Source organism: Biomphalaria glabrata, chromosome 11 (genome assembly GCF_947242115.1).
Source record: "Biomphalaria glabrata chromosome 11, xgBioGlab47.1, whole genome shotgun sequence".
NCBI classification, from domain to species: domain Eukaryota; kingdom Metazoa; phylum Mollusca; class Gastropoda; family Planorbidae; genus Biomphalaria; species Biomphalaria glabrata.
Window position 1 is genome coordinate 26,763,461 of NC_074721.1, and position 19,905 is coordinate 26,783,365.

At 36.2% G+C, this 19,905-nt stretch overlaps 2 protein-coding genes across 2 annotated transcripts in view; both read right to left on the reverse strand.

Annotated features, from left to right (window-relative positions):
* The window catches only part of LOC106073531 (vasopressin V1a receptor-like), a 185,775-nt gene extending 166,258 nt beyond the window's left edge, over positions 1-19,517 (reverse strand). Inside the window, exon 1 of the mRNA XM_056004616.1 lies at positions 19,361-19,517. The gene's annotated coding sequence lies outside the window, so the exon portion shown is untranslated. The remainder of the gene's footprint in view (positions 1-19,360) is intronic.
* On the reverse strand, positions 13,546-15,294 carry LOC129928956 (uncharacterized). Its single transcript, XM_056045560.1, has one exon. The coding sequence runs from the start codon at positions 15,292-15,294 to the stop codon at positions 13,546-13,548; it is 1,749 nt and encodes a 582-aa protein (XP_055901535.1).
* Positions 19,518-19,905: the final 388 nt, after the last annotated feature.

Here is a 19,905-nt window from a genome sequence, read left to right on the forward strand (position 1 = left end):
GACTCACTCCCGTGTTCCTAATATATGTAACTAGGGCAGACTCACTCCCGTGTTCCTAATATATGTAACTAGGGCAGACTCACTCCCGTGTTCCTAATATATGTAACTAGGGCAGACTCACTCCCGTGTTCTTTTATCGCAATGCCAGCCAGTCCTGTTTGATTTATTAACCTAGCTTTAGAATAACTCAAAATTATTTTTAAAGAAAGATTTAAGGTCTAGGATGGGGGTTGTAGGGCACACACAGATAAAATACGCTAAGTCGGCAATATTGAAATTGCTAAAACATTTTATTGACATCGTTGACAATGACTATTAAAGAAACACTTTTTTGCTAAGTTTCAGCGTTTTGTCATCTCGCGACGCTGATCTACATCAAAAAGTAAAATATTAATTTTCAAGCATTTTGTTTTAATTTAGCTTTTTGATGGTCAGGTAAAACATATGACAACCTACGAATGGCGAACACAACGCTATAAATAAAATTAATAGATACATTGAGCTCTGAAACTGTTTAAATTTAAAACAATTCTGTAAAAAAAAAGACATTTTAATACATCAACACAATTTTATTCCCGCAGCAGTTCAAATTAATAAGGGACTCAACTAGTAGTGATCAACTCAGAGGGGAGATCAGTCTTTGAGCCAACAGACATATCAGACAAGATTTTGTAGCCAGATTTGTATAAAAAACGAATTTAAAATACCATAAGTTCTGGAAACATCGGCCTAATTGGCAATCGTTAATTTTTTAAAAAAAATAAATTATTGTTCTTAGCCAGATTTTATATTTGATGTTATTGATTTTTCGTTTTTTTTCCTTCTTGTTTCTTTATTTTTTGTGTTTTATTTCTTCAACACATTCTCTCATCATTTTACCTTGTCATCAGCCTCATAGGTTGTCATGTAGGAATAAATTACTCCAGAATCAATAAATATTTTTTTATGCGACATTTGGTAAGGTGATAGAAACAATAAATAGGAGATAGCCAGGTGTTTTGATTATGTCAGGCCAAATGTTGACTCTATAAAAAAACGTACTTTGGTTTCCCTGTTTTTTTTTTAAAATATTTAAACTGTTCTCAGGAAGCAGCTATTTTTTTATATGGGATTAAAACCTAAGAGAAAGTTTTTTTGCTTGCTTGTTGACTAAAGGGTGTATGACGTCATCAACCACGTAGTTGAATGAGTGTGTGATAGTTATTGCTATGTTTAAGTGTGTGCATGTGGTCGTCTACTGTGTTTTATTTGGTAAACATAAAAAGTGCAATCAAAATAATAAAACTTTTTTGTTTGTTTCGTTCCATTTTTTATCGTTTTATTGTTTTTTTTTATTCTGATGAGACTTCCTTTCAACCATGGACTGTTTTGTTTTTGTTTCCCTCTTTGTGTCTGTGTTCGTTAACTCTCGTGTCTACCAACTACTCAAGTGAAACAGTATTTTTAGAAGAGCAGCATGGCTTTCATTGGTAAGACATTCCTGAAAGCCAACATAGACAAGAGATATAGAATATGTTAGACAATAATCACAGACAAATGTTTGAATAACAGGGAGGGGGGGGGCAGAAAGTTGAAGGAAGTTTAAGACAGAGACAGAGAGAGACAGAGAGAGAGAGACAGACAGAGAGAGAGACAGAGAGAGAGAGATGTTGACATATTACTTAGGGCTACATGAGCACTTGACGACTATATTTGAAAGAGATAAGGTGGTGACTAAATGTGATGAAATAATGGCCACCTCAGGACATAGTCAGCATTTACCTTCACTGTTGTACTCAAGAAGAGATGTGATAAAAATGAACATTAAAAAAATATAAAGAGTGACAAAATGTTCCTTCATCGCTGCCTTCTAAATAGTGTCTACAAAAAGTAAGAGATTCGCCTGCATCCCTAAGTTTCATAACATCATCCTCATGACAGTGTCCTGAACGACGTTTGACCAGTTACAAACATTGCTAAGACTCCATCCAGACATCATCTCTCGTGGAGTGTCCTCAACGACGTTTGACCAGTTACAAATATTCCTTTGACTCCATCCAGACATCATCTCTCGTGGAGTGGCCTAAACTGAAGTAGGACAACAAGGTTATTTACACACTTTTTGTTTTTCAAGACGTTACCTGATGTTAGAATAAGTTGGGGAAATAGACATCTATTTATTGTTAGATGTTGATATAATAGTGTATACTTAATGCACACTTCCTACATAAGTCGTAAGACTTGGTATGTTTGTTATTTAAAGCTGTGTTTACTTAAAGACTAGTTTTTAATGTCATTTTAACATCAAGGTAGTCTGTGTTTCTTTCAGAGTGCCGTCAGGTGAATAGTGTTAGGAACTGTTAGAACTGGTCAGAATGTAGTAGCGGCTCTTACTCCTTCTCTTCCCGCCAAGAACCAATGAGTTGGTGAAGAATGAGTTGGTGAAGAATGAGTTGGTGAAGAATGAGTTAGCACTAAAGTAACAAAACGTAAGGTCACATTAAGGGAGACTACTTGTCTGATAGCTGCGCAACTTTCTTGTGAACATTTCTTTAAGCTTTTAGAAAAGTAATTCTTTTTTGCCTCATAAAACTTTCACTTTTAGAGAAGTAATTTTTTATTTATTTTGGCTTTATAAAAAATACAATGCCAGAGAAGTAATAATGGTTTTTTAAACCTGTCAATGATCATTATGAAATAATTAAATTACAATGGACTAGAACTAAGACACAGATTACTTTATCGATCTTTATTTGTTGTGAACTGATAAGGACATTCATATTTAAACACAATGTATATTTTAAATGATCAACAAAGTTAACAACACTGTAGAAAAGAGAACAGACACAAGACACAGAAGTTCATTGATTCACTTCACAAAGACATCTCCATGTTTTACACGTTCCCATGTGAACCAATAAGCGCCATGATACCTTCTGACCGAGTGTAGTGTAGCCACTGCCTAATGTATAGGGCTGACCAATGTTTTCTATTGGCTTGTCTTTTTATTAGAAAAGAAAAAAAAACTTTGTAATGTGCTTAGCTAATGTCTAGAACATTCCATTCTATAAATATTCTTTGCTGTTTACAAATCACAGACTTATCAGCAGCTTGGGATCAGACTTGAAGCGAGACGGAAACTGGTTGAAATGTACAAACAGACGCACTGTTGTAAGTTGTACTGTTGTAAGTTGTACTGTTGTAAGTTGTACTGTTGTAAGTTGTACATGTTTTATTCACGGACGGAACTGTTTACACGTGTTAAGATGTTAAGTGCAAAAACCTGTACATAATAAAACTGTATTCACACTTACACAAGTGAAAGTTTACATCAATAAGTAAAGAATTCAAGACTGAATTATGTTCAGAATGCTGAAATATATTTGTAACCTGTTATTTCTCTCACATTCTCGAATCAAGATGAAACTGTGGCTCAATTCATAGCCAGTAACAAAACTGGAGCGTCCCTTTGCTTTAAAAGAATTCCCATGATTAGATCTTAGGACAAGCATAAGTTTCAAATCAGCTTTTTTTTCAAAGCGAGATGTCCATAGAGAGGTCTAAAGATCTACACCATTAATTACTTGGTCAGTTTGGTCTACACTCATCGCAAACAAAAACATTAAAACCTTTTTCAACTCAATGGACCTTCCACCAAAATGTTATCATAATTTAGCGTTTTTTTTTTAAAGCCAAACCTGTGACCTCTGACCCACACAGAAAAAAAAAAAACAAACATTGAGAGCTGTTCGGGAAATGACCTTTGTTATTTATAACTCTATTTCTTGGGGTCACAACAACCTTGGCAATCTTCTTCCCCCCCACCCACCTCGTTTTTTTTGTTTGGACTAGTACCATCGAGACTTAGAAAGCAAAGCCTAAGTAGGGCTAACTCAAGTCAACAGAAGTAGATCTTGGTTCAAGCTGTCAAAGCAGTGCGCATGAATACATTTAATGGCTCGCGCTGAAAGCTCCAGATTGGGCCATTCATCCATTCCGCTCAGCCTTATGGTTCCCAGCATTCATTCTAATCGGGAAAACCCGAAAACTATTTTGATTTTTTTTTGTTCAGTGATTAATGGAAACATCCTAATAAAGTTGAGGGCAAATACTGAAATAAGTATCATCTGTCTATCTATCTATCTATCTATCTATCTATCTATCTATCTATCTATCTATCTATCTTTCTATCTATCTATCTGTCTATCTATCTATCTATCTATCTATCTATCTATCTATCTATCTATCTATCTATCTATCTATCTATCTATCTATCTATCTATCTATCTGTATATCTATCTATCTATCTATCTATCTATCTATCTATCTATCTATCTATCTATCTATCTATCTATCTATCAAAATCAAATAGATGACTAGATATTCTATATTGATGTTTAATAGATGTAGAAATGTGAAGAAAAAAAAATTGAAAAAAAAAGTAACAGGCATTTGATCTTATTTGTGGGTACTATATTATATTGTTACGTATTTCTGAATCTTCTGGCTAGATGTATTAGTTGGCACACAAATAAAAACACAGCTAAGAACTTGACGACTAAACTTTCAGTTTTATCTAACTTTATTGAATAATAACTATAACAATTCGTCACTGTAACATGTAGCGTATACGTCTTACATCGACTGTATCGACTGTAACGGCTCAAGTCCACTCTCTTCTACTGTCTCGCACAGTAGACCACAGTAACGATGACTGTCCTGACTCTTTTCACATGAACTCTCTGGTTTATATACAGTCCCTAATCGTTTGTCCATTATTGCAAAAACACTTCTAGTATCCTCTGGAACAACATGGGAGGAAACATCACATCCTGTCGTTGTTTATACATGTCGATTCCAGAGGACACCTACTGTCACTGTTCATTTGTCACAATGCCCCCCTTCGTAAATCTGTTCGTCCCCTGGAACAACACGTGAGGCACGTCACATCCTGTCTTTGTTTACACGCATAGATTCCAGATAACACTCGGTTCTGTGTCATCTCGCCGGGGTCACACATAGTGACCTCTACCTGTCACTGTTCATTCGTAACACTATTTTACTTCAACTGTAATACTTTTACGATCCTCTCTCCCAATCAGGCCTTCTGTAAACACTGCTAAACACAACACAACACATCAGCACATAAAGAACTTGACAACAAGGCTCCAAATAATCTGGTAATTTAATAAGGGCCAAATAAAACAGCCAATATGACACAATTGGCAACACAATCAACTACTACAACGTTAGACTGTATATAACTGTACTAAACTCATAAAACTCTACTGTCTCTTCCTGGACTCGTACGTTTCACTGGACGACTGCACCAGGACCGACTTCATGGCTGACTAACAGTCCCGGTCTCAACGCTCTCCGGTCTTGAACTGCCGCTTTCCTACACACTGTGTCTCTGGTCTGCGCAGGCTTATGATCAGATGACCATAACACGGGCGCAAATCACGTGCAAAGTTCAGTACTGTCCCTTGCCTTTCAATATAGCACGCTAAACTGTATTACTGGCCTGTGTCACATACGTCAGCTGATCACACACAGCTAACCCTTTTGCGTCGAGAATAGTTTGGCGAGTTTATTTTTTGATACTAGCCGGACATGACCCGCGAACTTCTGGCCTTTTTTAGGTGTTACTGATGTACTGGATTAAATTTAGACCTATGTCCAACATGGAGAATGTTCCATTCACATTTTTTAAAATTTTGCCACGAAAATAAAAGTGGAGTGTAAAAATGGGTTTACCCGATCATATCCAATAGAAATTACTATGAAAACGGGTTTACCCGATTTGTTATAAAAGCTTCTTTCTTTAATCGAGATATAAGTAGGTACTTTGTCTCCGGTGTGTGTGTGTGTGTGTGGGGGGGTATTAAACATACTATAAGGTCTTCGTCATAATCTAAGGAACATTTATGCCAAGTTTTATCAAGATAGGTCAAACGGTTTTGATTTTTGTTCGGATCATACATACTTACATACATAAGGACATACATACATAGGTCTTTCTTTGTGCTTTATATTTTAGATATTTTGTACCTTGTTTTATCGTTATTGCGAAATATCAGTAATAATTGAGAGCTTTTTTTTGTTTGGTGAATATGGAATAGTATTACACGCATTATGGGATGATTTAGTGTTGTTGTTTTTTAATCAAATATATCGTACTATATATTACGTTATTAATACAGTCAGTAAAAAAAAGTAAATAAGTGCGTAGTATTACACTTTATATTCGATACTTTGACATTATCAATGTGTAGATATTGTAGACGGTACTGTGATTAGTAAGTCTGAGATCTTATACATTTGTATCATTTATATTTCAATTAAACCTTTTTTTTTAAATCCGTTTTACAGAACTATTTATTTTGTAAAAAATGAGTTCAATAATTTAGATTTTTTTCGGAAAGCTTTCTAGTATCATTTTAATTAGGTGTGAAAACAAGTTTTTAAGGGCCAAACATTATTGTGTTAGTGTTTGTTCTATAGGGGGCGTTCTATGCTAAAAATGAAAGTTGTTTTAAAGATAAGATGAAACTTTCTTAAGCTCAAATATATGCTTTTCTTTTAAAGGTCAGTGAAACCTGATGTTTGGTTTGCTCAATCTCTCTTATGAAATCTTTATCATTTCAGGCTTCTAATAGAATTCTGTTATTGGGACTAAAAACACCAGCGTCCACACACAGAGTCTATCCAGTGAAAGAGATTCACTTTGGTATTTCATTTTTTTTCACTGAAACCCGCGTTCAAATAGTGAGACGAACATCTCGCTGTACATGTGTGGCAAGGAACTGAACGAAAAGAGCTTTAGAGACTATGAATGGGTTTATTTACAGCGAGACTAAGGGGATGAAACAAACATGTACACAAGAGTTTATGAGTCTACCTCTTCATTGTTACATCTGCATGTTCGCCAGTTTCTCTGACCTATTTGGGGCTCAACTCCTCCTTTACACATTCGCAGGTTAACCAGTTCTTTTTGCAAGTCTAGGGTTAACTCCATCCTTACAGTTATCTGCAGGTTAACCAGTTCTTTTTGCAAGTCTAGGGTTAACTCCATCCAAACAGTTATCTGCAGGTTAACCAGTTCTTTTTGCAAGTCTAGGGTTAACTCCACCCTTACAGTTATCTGCAGGTTAACCAGTTCTTTTTGCAAGTTTAGTGTTAACTCCAGCCTTACAGTTATCTGCAGGTTAACCAGTTCTTTTTGCAAGTTTAGTGTTAACTCCAGCCTTACAGTTATCTGCAGGTTAACCAGTTCTTTTTGCAAGTCTAGGGTTAACTCCATCCACACAGTTATCTGCAGGTTAACCAGTTCTTTTTACACGTCTCATCTCGCTAGGAATGCTTTGCTTAAAACCGTGAATCTTTTCTTAGCTTCGATACTACAAAAAGTCATCAACGTAACAAAATGGCGTCTCATTCTCTTTCCAGTTCAGCAAAGCACGTGACTCTCGTTCAAACCACTATCACAACCACTATCACAAGCTTTCAAAACATTTCTGCCCTGCTTTAAGAAGTGCACTAGTACTGTATACTAGCGCAATGCTACACAGATATGTATTGTAGATATTACACGCAGTGACTCAAGCTTCCTAGTTCTTCTAGGAATTGATACAACTTAAGACTTGACGATCTATATGTTTTAATTTGATATTCTACAAAAAAGTCGTCATTTGATTGGCTTTACTATAGTTTGCACTCTCTCTGCGGCACTGTGGTAAAGATAGATGGCGCAACATACTTAGACTGTCATTACTAACCAAAGCAATTTGTCAAAGCGACGGATCTGTTCAGGAAGTTGCATAGAAAAGTCAAACCCGAACATAATTTGTTTCAGTCTGATTTCCGATCAAACTTTTTTGTGTGTCTGGCGTTCACACTGGTGAATGCAATTTGACGCCAATGGTCTTGGTAGCGTCATTTCACTCATGTGACAGATGGTTTATGGGAAAATACCGATACAAAAATGTAAGTTACTAAAGAATGGATGACTGGCAGAACATTGTTTAAATAGGACGATGAATGAAACGAATCCAGATACCTTGTCAGACATGTATTAGAGTTGATCATAACTCTTGATAGTACAAAAATCTAAGATTGTAAAAAAGAAAAAAAAATGACAAAAGAGCCGCAAAAGTTGAAACTTAACTACAGAATAAATATCAAAGTTCAAACAGTTGGCAAAAAAACAACAACAAATTAGACTTCAGTAGAATATATGTCACAAATGTAAACCAATTATTGTAGAAGTTGATCAATGAGCATAGACGTTGTTTATATTAATTTCGAATTAAACATTTTCAGTTTTTTAAATCTTGAAACTAACTAGCAAGTTGTTGTCAATATATTTTGACGGGGCAATACAAATATATGGCGAGATTATTGTAAGTAATAAATATATATATATATATATATCATGGGCGTAGCCAGGATTTTTTTTCGGGGAGGGTTTTGGGGGGGATTCCCCCCCCGACCTCCCCCCCCCCCCCCGCGAAAAAAAATTATATATATATATATATTTGTGTGTGTGTGTGTGTACATAATTAATCTTTATTACATTCTGACCCTTTCGGAAGACGTTTATTGTTTATTGTAGACTCCCCGCCCTTGCTAGCAAGGGGGTCTGGGGGAGTTCGCAGCGCTCCCCCAGCGCGGGGCGAAGCCCCGCCGCCGAGCACTATTTCTGGTATTGAAAGCCAACAAAATGCATATTCTGAGGTATCTACAGTGCATTATCTTGCTATTAAAAAGTTTTATTTAAAAAACCTAATGTGCTATTCTTACTGACTTAGACCCTCTCGCGCCATTTTCCCGCAAGCTGTTTCCGCAACTCTTATTTTGCGTAATTCATTTTGTCGGAAAACATGTCCCGCAAAACCTCATGCGACGCTCTATCACAACCTTACTAAGGATTCCACTCCCAGTTCGGCATAATTTTTCTTTGATTAAGACCCGATCTCTATGACTGACTCCTAAAATCTGTCTTTGCCATCTTTGTTGAGCCACATTTAGTGTTTTTCAATTTCGGCAGAAGACTATTCACACTTAATTAATGGAGCCCAAGCCACTGGTAGAAATTTGTAACCTTTCTTGACTACGCTCTTGGAATTACATGCCTGTATTTCGCTTTAGATTTTATATCGAAAAGGAAAGTTTTTTCGTCAAATCATCTGTTGAGGGGGTTTTAAACTAAAAAATCTCTGTTTTTTTTTTTTGTTTTGTTTTTAATTCAAAACCCCATTTAGCTACGATCATAGAATTTGGTGACTGTAGTTTGCTTTAAAATAATATTGAAGAGAGAGGTTTTCAACTCTAAACGCTCTGTAGGGGAATTTTAAACTCAAAACCATCTGGAGGGGTTTTAAACTTTAAAGAAAAAGCCATCTGGAGGAGGGGGATTTAAACTCAAAACCCCTTTGGCTACGCTCATAGATTTTATAGTGTGTAATTTGCTTTTTTTTATATTGAAGAGGTACTTTTTAGCTTCAAACCCCAACTGGAAGGGGGAGGGGGGTTAAACTCAAAACCCCTTTGGCTACGCTCATAGAATTTTGAGTGTGTAATTTGCTTTTTTGATATTGAAGATGGGGTTATCGTAAATTTTGAATGGGGTTTTAAAATCAAAATCTTCCTCAACTGTGCTGTTGGAATTTGGGATTGTTTGCATTTTTTTTGTTTTGTTTTATAGAAGAGGGGGATTTAACTGCAAAAACCTCTGGTAGGGGGTTTAAAATTCAAAACCCCCTGTAGGGGGTTTTAAACTCAAAGCCCCCTGGTAGAGGGATTTGTATCTCAAAACCCCCTGATAGGGGTTTTTAATATCTCAAAACCCCCTGATAAGGGTTTTCAAAATCTCAAAACCCCCTGGTAGAGGGTTTTTAACTCAAAACTGCCTCGGCTGTGCTGTGGTAAGTGATGATTTAGTATTAAAATCTCACCTAAAATAAACAAAATGAAAGCAAAAATCAGTCACTTAATTCCGCCCCCCCCCCCCTGCGGGGGGGGGGGGGGATTTCATTTCGGGGGGGGGGGTTTGAACCCCAAGAACCCCCCCCTGGCTACGCCCATGATATATATATATATATATGTGTGTGTGTGTCGTATAAATATATCAATATTTATTTCTCTCTCTCTCTCTCTTTCTCTCATAGAGACAGACAGACCTGTAGATATATTGATAGAAAGAAAGAATGAAAGAAAGAAAGATAGATAGATAAGTAGATAGATATTTATTAAAGTCTTTAGTTTGACTTTTGACTATACATTGATTTCAATCTATTAGAATGACGAGGATAGATAGATAGATAGATAGATAGATAGATAGATAGATAGATAGATAGATAGATAAAAAGTAATTACATTATTAGCCAGAGGACTTTCCCTATTTATTTTAATTAGATTTTTTCTCGGAAAAAACCCCCCCACAAACTGGGTATCTTGTTCTTAAGGTATTTTTATGGTCGGCTAGCTGACAGCATGGGGAGTCACGCAGCCATTTCAAATCTATTCCGTCACGCAATCGACTAGACCATCCGTAGCTCTTGTACTGCACTTGAATACTCAAAACATCAACAAAGTATAACATAGGACAATACTGTCAATTGTATTGTTTCCAAATCTAGTGAGTCCTTAGTTAGGCAAAGATTTAAACCAACTGGTTATATAATGCGTGAAGTTAAAACTTGGTTCAAAAGGCCAATATCAAATATACTTTTTTTAAACCTAGCTTATCCAACAGGACGAATAATGTATACAGAACTAGATCTAGCAATACTGTAAGATTTATTTTCCTTAGTCAGTATCAAACTAAATTAATTATTGACCACTAATCTGTTAAGTAATTATTTGTTTATTTTTTTTGGATTGATTTTTACTTTGTTAGGAACAGCAATTGATTGTGTATTTTCTAATACAAATTCTTAATTTTCACTTATAACTAAACTGGGACCCGAGAAATCCGTTTCGCATAGGGCCTCACAATGGTTAAGTCCGGCCTTGCTATTTAGTGACGGGTGAATACTACTTGTTCTCCCCCCCCCTCCTTTTTTTCGCTGCTAAAGTAACGGGTAACTCTGGTCAGACTTGCAGAAATAAAAGTGTGATCTTTCCATGACTTCTTGGTGGTGTCAGGAATAGTTGAGCCATGAAGTGTAGTATGTATAGAGATTTTTGTTTAAGTCTATACTTTAAACTAGTCTCTTCGGCCTTACGATTGTATTTAATGACCAGACGTTGTTCTCAATGCTGCACTCGTCCATAGCCTCCAAAACACTGTCTCGTCCACACATTGTCAGCATTACATTCATTAATACAGCCTGACAATATGACAAATACCCTTTTTGTTGTTACAAAACTGACAATGTTTGTGCAACTTATTCTGGGTTTAATAGAGAATCTTTCTATCTTATAAATTACAGACATTCATTCTTAACCTATGAAATTACATGTATTGTTAAACAGGTTGCTATTATTTGGGTGTCACTTTAGACCGAGCAATCTTCTACACACACGCAAAATCAGAAATATGTACTTAATATACTTTTATTGCACTTTTCATGTTTCTATTTTGTTTCTTTCAATATTTTTTGAAAACTGAAAAAATATTGTTCAAAGTTTTTATGCGGTCTAAAAAAAACTGTTTCCATTAGGCACAGATCAATGCCATGCAGAATGGTTAAAACGCCTAGCATTCAATTGTGCCATTAGCCCAAGAGGCTCTCATAATTTAACATTTGTGTAGCCTCTATTCTCTACTTTCTATTTCTACAACACACAGACAGACAAAAGGATCAACGGAAAACAGAAAACATAATGGGAAGTGAAATTATTTACATACAATTGAGAATACAAACAGATTTGCTTAAGACCTGACCAGACAATTGAGAATACAAATAGATTTGATGAAGAACTGACCAGACAATTGAGAATACAAACAGATTTGCTTAAGACCTGACCAGACAATTGAGAATACAAATAGATTTGATGAAGAACTGACCAGACAATTGAGAATACAAACAGATTTGATGAAGACCTGACCAGACAATTGAGAATACAAACAGATTTGATGAAGACCTGACCAGACAATTGAGAATACAAACAGATTTGATGAAGACCTGACCAGACAATTGAGAATACAAACAGATTTGATGAAGACCTGACCAGACAATTGAGAATACAAACAGATTTGATGAAGACCTGACCAGACAATTGAGAATACAAACAGATTTGATGAAGACCTGACCAGACAATTGAGAATACAAACAGATTTGATGAAGACCTGACCAGACAATTGAGAATACAAACAGATTTGATGAAGACCTGACCAGACAATTGAGAATACAAACAGATTTGATGAAGACCTGACCAGACAATTGAGAATACAAACAGATTTGATGAAGAACTGACCAGACTATTGAGAATACAAACAGATTTGATGAAGACCTGACCAGACAATTGAGAATACAAACAGATTTGATGAAGACCTGACCAGACAATTGAGAATACAAACAGATTTGATGAAGACCTGACCAGACAATTGAGAATACAAATAGATTTGATGAAGAACTGACCAGACAATTGAGAATACAAACAGATTTGATGAAGACCTGACCAGACAATTGAGAATACAAACAGATTTGATAAAGACCTGACCAGACAATTGAGAATACAAACAGATTTGATGAAGACCTGACCAGACAATTGAGAATACAAACAGATTTGATGAAGACCTGACCAGACAATTGAGAATACAAACAGATTTGCTTAAGACCTGACCAGACAATTGAGAATACAAACAGATTTGATAAAGACCTGACCAGACAATTGAGAATACAAACAGATTTGATAAAGACCTGACCAGACAATTGAGAATACAAACAGATTTGATGAAGACCTGAGCAGACAATTGAGAATACAAACAGATTTGATGAAGACCTGACCAGACAATTGAGAATACAAACAGATTTGATGAAGACCTGACCAGACAATTGAGAATACAAACAGATTTGATGAAGACCTGACCAGACAATTGAGAATACAAACAGATTTGATGAAGACCTGACCAGACAACTGAGAATACAAACAGATTTGATAAAGACCTGACCAGACAATTGAGAATACAAACAGATTTGATGAAGACCTGACCAGACAATTGAGAATACAAACAGATTTGATGAAGACCTGACCAGACAACTGAGAATACAAACAGATTTGATGAAGACCTGACCAGACAATTGAGAATACAAACAGATTTGCTTAAGACCTGACCAGACAATTGAGAATACAAACAGATTTGATAAAGACCTGACCAGACAATTGAGAATACAAACAGATTTGATAAAGACCTGACCAGACAATTGAGAATACAAACAGATTTGATGAAGACCTGAGCAGACAATTGAGAATACAAACAGATTTGATAAAGACCTGAAAAATCTATTTTGTACTTCTTAATTAATAAACTTGAATTGTAAAAAAAAAGACGCTGGGCTGAAGAACAATTACTTAAACCGCGCAATGAACTAGAGTGTTCTGCCAATGGAAACTTGTCTAGACACAAAAGTATGTGAGAGTTGAACTGTTAAATCTGTACTGAGTGGGTGGTGACAGGTAAACTAAAGAGTTGAATCTGTACTGAGTGGGTGGTGACAGGTAAACTAAAGGGTTAAATCTGTACTGAGTGGGTGGTGACAGGTAAACCAAAAGGTTAAATGTGTACTGAGTGGGTGGTGACAGGTAAACTAAAGGGTTAAATTTGTACTGAGTGGGTGGTGACAGGTAAACCAAAGGGTTAAATGTGTACTGAGTGGGTGGTGACATGTAAACCAAAAGGTTAAATCTGTACTGAGTGGGTGGTGACAGGTAAACCAAAAGGTTAAATGTGTACTGAGTGGGTGGTGACAGGTAAACCAAAAGGTTAAATGTGTACTGAGTGGGTGGTGACAGGTAAACCAAAAGGTTAAATGTGTACTGAGTGGGTGGTGACATGTAAACCAAAAGGTTAAATCTGTACTGAGTGGGTGGTGACAGGTAAACCAAAAGGTTAAATTTGTACTGAGTGGGTGGTGACAGGTAAACCAAAAGGTTGAATGTGTACTGAGTGGGTGGTGACAGGTAAACCAAAGGGTTAAATGTGTACTGAGTGGGTGGTGACAGGTAAACCAAAAGGTTAAATCTGTACTGAGTGGGTGGTGACAGGTAAACCAAAAGGTTAAATGTGTACTGAGTGGGTGGTGACAGGTAAACCAAAAGGTTAAATGTGTACTGAGTGGGTGGTGACAGGTAAACGAAAAGTTTAAATCTGTACTGAGTGGGTGGTGACAGGTAAACTAAAGGGTTAAATCTGTACTGAGTGGGTGGTGACAGGTAAACTAAAGGGTTAAATCTGTACTGAGTGGGTGGTGACAGGTAAACCAAAAGGTTAAATGTGTACTGAGTGGGTGGTGACAAGTAAACCAAAAGCTTAAATCTGTACTGAGTGGGTGGTGAAAGGTAAACCAAAAGGTTAAATGTGTACTGAGTGGGTGGTGACAGGTAAACCAAAAGGTTAAATGTGTACTGAGTGGGTGGTGACAGGTAAACCAAAAGGTTAAATGTGTACTGAGTGGGTGGTGACAGGTAAACCAAAAGGTTAAATGTGTACTGAGTGGGTGGTGACAGGTAAACCAAAAGGTTAAATCTGTACTGAGTGGGTGGTGACAGGTAAACCAAAAGGTTAAATCTGTACTGAGTGGGTGGTGACAGGTAAACCAAAAGGTTAAATCTGTACTGAGTGGGTGGTGACAGGTAAACCAAAAGGTTAAATCTATACTGAGTGGGTGGTGACAGGTAAACCAAAAGGTTAAATCTGTACTGAGTGGGTGGTGACAGGTAAACCAAAAGGTTAAATGTGTACTGAGTGGGTGGTGACAGGTAAACCAAAAGGTTAAATGTGTACTGAGTGGGTGGTGACAGGTAAACCAAAAGGTTAAATGTGTACTGAGTGGGTGGTGACAGGTAAACCAAAAGGTTAAATGTGTACTGAGTGGGTGGTGACAGGTAAACCAAAAGGTTAAATGTGTACTGAGTGGGTGGTGACAGGTAAACCAAAAGGTTAAATCTGTACTGAGTGGGTGGTGACAGGTAAACCAAAAGGTTAAATCTGTACTGAGTGGGTGGTGACAGGTAAACTAAAGGGTTAAATGTGTACTGAGTGGGTGGTGACAGGTAAACCAAAAGGTTAAATGTGTACTGAGTGGGTGGTGACAGGTAAACCAAAAGGTTAAATCTGTACTGAGTGGGTGGTGACAGGTAAACCATAGGGTTAAGTTTGGAACTAGAACTTTTGTGTCTACCTTGTTAACAGAAACCAGGTAGAGGAAGTGACCTTATTGTAGCCCAAGTCCAGGTCTAATTGTTTCTGCTTTGGAAAGTAGGACTCAATGAATACGGATCCTTTATTAAGAAATGTCACATTTAATTTATGCAAGAGGAATGTTTGTCTAAGTCATGAACGTGCAGCCTCTCCTTGTCAAAGACGTGAGAACCTTTGTTTAATGTCAGGTCCATTGTGTTCGTACGTGTGTACATTGGTTACGATGCAGCGCTCACGCTGAACATTGGAAAATCACTGGAGCATTTGGAAGGTGATTATATATAATTGTACGAAAGACTTATATTTCTGTTTGCCACTCAAATCAATGAAAGAAGTTATTCAATAAGTACTGATGACACGAATAAAAACTTTTTTTGGCAATACAAATCTGCGTCTCTTCAGTGCACATATTAAAACAGAAGGATAGTAACTTTAACCTTATTTCTTAGTGGAGACAATGTTGAGGTGGTTTGAATTCAGGTTGAAATAGATATTTTGAACATCTTGTTTTTTTTTAGAAAGTCGTTGATTCGACCCAACTCTTCATGGGTACTTTTGTTTAAATCAATGCTGTTTTTTCTTCCCAGGCTTCTATCCATCAACTCATGTCTAGGTGGATTGTCTTTTTTTTTTTGTTTATTTTTTCTGCCCCGCTTCCCATTCTCCTATGAAGTTGGAATTGAATGCCTGTACACAATTATTTATAGCCAAAGACAATATATAAATCAGTTAAATAATGAACCAGTTAGCTAATCAAGTTATGGTAATTAATCCATTTTGCTTTCTTTAGAAAAACGGAAGATAAACTTAGCAGTACTGAAAGCTATGGCAGTGCTTGTGTGGTGTGAATGTTGTTCGTATTTGCATCTATAATGTTATTGTTACAGTAGTTACGCTGAGGTTGTCAATTGTTGTCAAACTGAATTTCCATTTGATTGGATCAATAAAAATTATCTTATCTATCTTATAAAGAATTGGATTTTTCCTTTCATAGTCCATAGTTCTACCTTAGTTGAAGTGAAGGGAGATAACGTGCTTGTAACGATAATAAAATCTGTCTGATTCCTGATGATTGCACTTTTAGGTTCTCAACTTTTCTCTTTCTCTTCCCATTTTTCACCTCCCCTCCTCTCTGCCTTCTCTCGTTATTATTATTATGGCATCTGTAGTCCTCAACCTCAATTGCGTATTTTACTTGCCATTGTAACGCTAGTCTAGTTTCAAATGTTTCAAATGTAAAATCAAAACAAAGGTCTACCAGAAGCAACAAACGAGAAAGTGTCTTACATAGCTACACTTGATGGAACCCAAAGTATAGCGACAAACGAGAAAGTGTCTTACATAGCTACACTTGATGGAATCCAAAGCATAGCGACAACAACTCTTCCTAGAGATTACACAGTCTTTAGGGAGTCTTATTTCTGTTTTTATTTAATGTAATTATTAGGTCCTTGGAAAAGTTAACAAATAATTGATTGAATAACTACACCATTCAAAGTTTTCAGTATTGATTAAAATGTCAGACAGATTTGACTTCCGGTTGTAGTCTAAGCCAATCACAGATTGGGGGCAGGGCAACACATGTTGTAGCTTTATTTCTCAAGGATATCATGTCAGTCAAATCCATGCCATCTTAGATGTCAATCAATCTATCTTATAACTACCTATCACGTACACAGTATCTATCTAACATATATCTATATCTATCTTTTATCTATGTCTATGAATCTGATATCTAAATCTATGGATCTCATACCTTTATCTAAGTATGTTATACTTACATCTATCTTAAATAAATTGTATCTATATATATCTTACATCAATATTCATGTATCTTGTATCTATATCTATGTATCTTATATCTATATGTTTCTATCTTATATCCATGTAGGATCAAGAACTTAAGAACACTGATAGACACTATTTAAGGGTGGGGAGCGACACACAGGGTGGAGCTCAAAGGAGGGGGGATATTAATTATCTATATTTATTTACATGACTATATAATTATTTTTGTATATTGATAGCGTGCAAACAGTTGCTACCCACCTAGGCACCGCTCCTGTTTGGTTCCCCACGCCTATAAGTTGATCGTGGGTAACATGTGATGTGCAGCTTTTAAAAATCTTTTAATTGTAATTCCTAAAGATTCGGCATTTTTTCCCTACATTTCTTTGCATGCACAAATGTATGTGTATGTGTGTCACTGTGTCCCATCTAATCTAGTTGTATTTATTAGATTGTGTGTGTGTGTGTGTACGAAGCCCTCCCCTCATCTAAAGCCGGCATTGTTTATGTATTTTTCGTGAGTGCGTGTGCGAGTGGATGGGTAGGCCATACAATACAAACGAAGTTAATTAACTATTCTGTCTTAGGAAGTCTGTAAATCCACATGGAATTACAGTCCTAGCAAGACTGCGCACTTGCTGAAGTCAATAACAATCAGATATAAAGCTGACTCGCTGCGTACTTTGGGAAGGAAATGATTTAAAAACATTGGCTTGCACAGTTTATTCACTTGAGAACTTAGCTCTAGTTAAAATAGAAACACAAATTTAACTCAACCTTAGATACAAATACCAATGACAGTGATAACAAGAAAAACATTTTTTTAAATACTTAAAAAGAAAACAAAAGTAGATCAAAAGAAGTGAAACAAGAGTTTAGAGTTTAGAGTTTAGACTTATAACTAGGTACCTAGATAAAGTAGAAACATTTCTATAACCAAAAAAAACTGGGTTGTATCTAAATTAAAAAGATGACGTCTCGTTCCAAAGTGTCGATAAAACTCGACTGATCTCGTAGATCCACTTTCTATAGGAGGCCTGGGACATGGACCTTAAGTTCATTACACTTAAATACTTTAGAATCTTTGAGTAGTCGTCTCTAGGCTACGCTTGTGTGTACATTTAGACAAGAAAACAGTGAAGAGATAATTAATATATTTTTGTTGTTTTTTTCATTGCAAAGTTCCCTTATAAACCACAGCTTGTTATGCATAAAGTCAAATGAACATAAAATTGTAACCACACATGATTTATGAACATATAGTAAAACCAATTCAAATGTAAACATTTTGGACTTATATTACAAACCATTGTACTTTTAAGTATAGACGCCCTGCATGTAGAAACGCAAATGCAATTTGATGCCATTTATTGACTGTTACTAAATGTTACATCTGTGTCGATTAACACGAACATAATGATATGAATTTCTGTTTGTTTTTTTTTCATATCGTTAGGATGGTTTCATTTATTATTTCAAGTAAACAATTATTTTATTCTGAAATAAATAACTTTCTGGGTTTGAAGTAATGTATGGGCAGCAAAGCTACGTTATGTAATGTATGGGCAGCAAAGCTACGTTATGTAATGTATGGGCAGCAAAGCTACGTTATGTAATGTATGGGCAGCAAAGCTACGTTATGTAATGTATGGGCAGCAAAGCTACGTTATGTAATGTATGGGCAGCAAAGCTACGTTATGTAATGTATGGGCAGCAAAGCTACGTTATGTAATGTCTTTAAAATAATAACATGGACGTAGTCTCTGTGGAACTAGCTATGTAATTAAAATCATTTCTTTGCTAATGCGAGAGTTTCGTGACTACTGATGCATGTTTTTTTTTTAAAAGAAGTCTTCCCTTTTCAGGAATTTGAACTCTTTACCTTTAGCTGGAAAGCCGATATTTAACGCAGTGCCACACGACATAAAAATAGTCACATTTGAAGGCTCGAACTCTGTACCTAAGCCATGTAAAGCTGATGCTCTACGCATGTGCCACACGAAGCGTGTTTGTGTAAACGCAATATATTATTATGTCTCTAAATAAAAATTAAAAAAAAAACAATGCCCTGTTAGATCAATGTTCATAAGAAATCATTTCAATCTTATGAGCATGTATGTTTAACATTTTAAAAATAAAACTTTCTTTTTTTTTGTATTCTGAGACTCACTTTTATTTTTGGATTATTACCTACAATATAAACTAAAACAAAAATAAACTTACCTTTATAGCACCTATTAAGCCAAATATCCGCCAAGGTTTAAAAACAAACAAAATTCATTGTAAGCTTTATAAAAGATAAAAGAAAGGGCAGGTGACTACTCCATGTATGTCCACTAAAACAATCATTCCCGTGTTAGTCGTCTGCTAGCTAAGCGTATCCCCCCACACACCACGCGGCAAGAAGTGCTCACTCCACGCACCACGCACAACATCAAACGATCCATGGTGGTAGCTTCTCTCCCCCTTATTCTCTCCCCCCCCCCGCCCATCCTGGCCAGTCTTGCTCCTGGTGTCTGCACATTTTTATCTGGAATCAAACATTTCAATACTGCACTCTTTAAATTCCTACGCATAACAGGCGTATATTTTACAACAGTTTAACGCGTGAAGTGATTAGTCTGCCATTAAAATAATGTTGCAGATAATTGGGACTCATTTTCACCTAATAACATAAGCGGAAAAAAAAATCAACGCCGCGCAGTAATACGTCATGATATGTAGCCTTACTAAAATAAAGTGAATTGTCTGTTTTGATCAAGCCATCT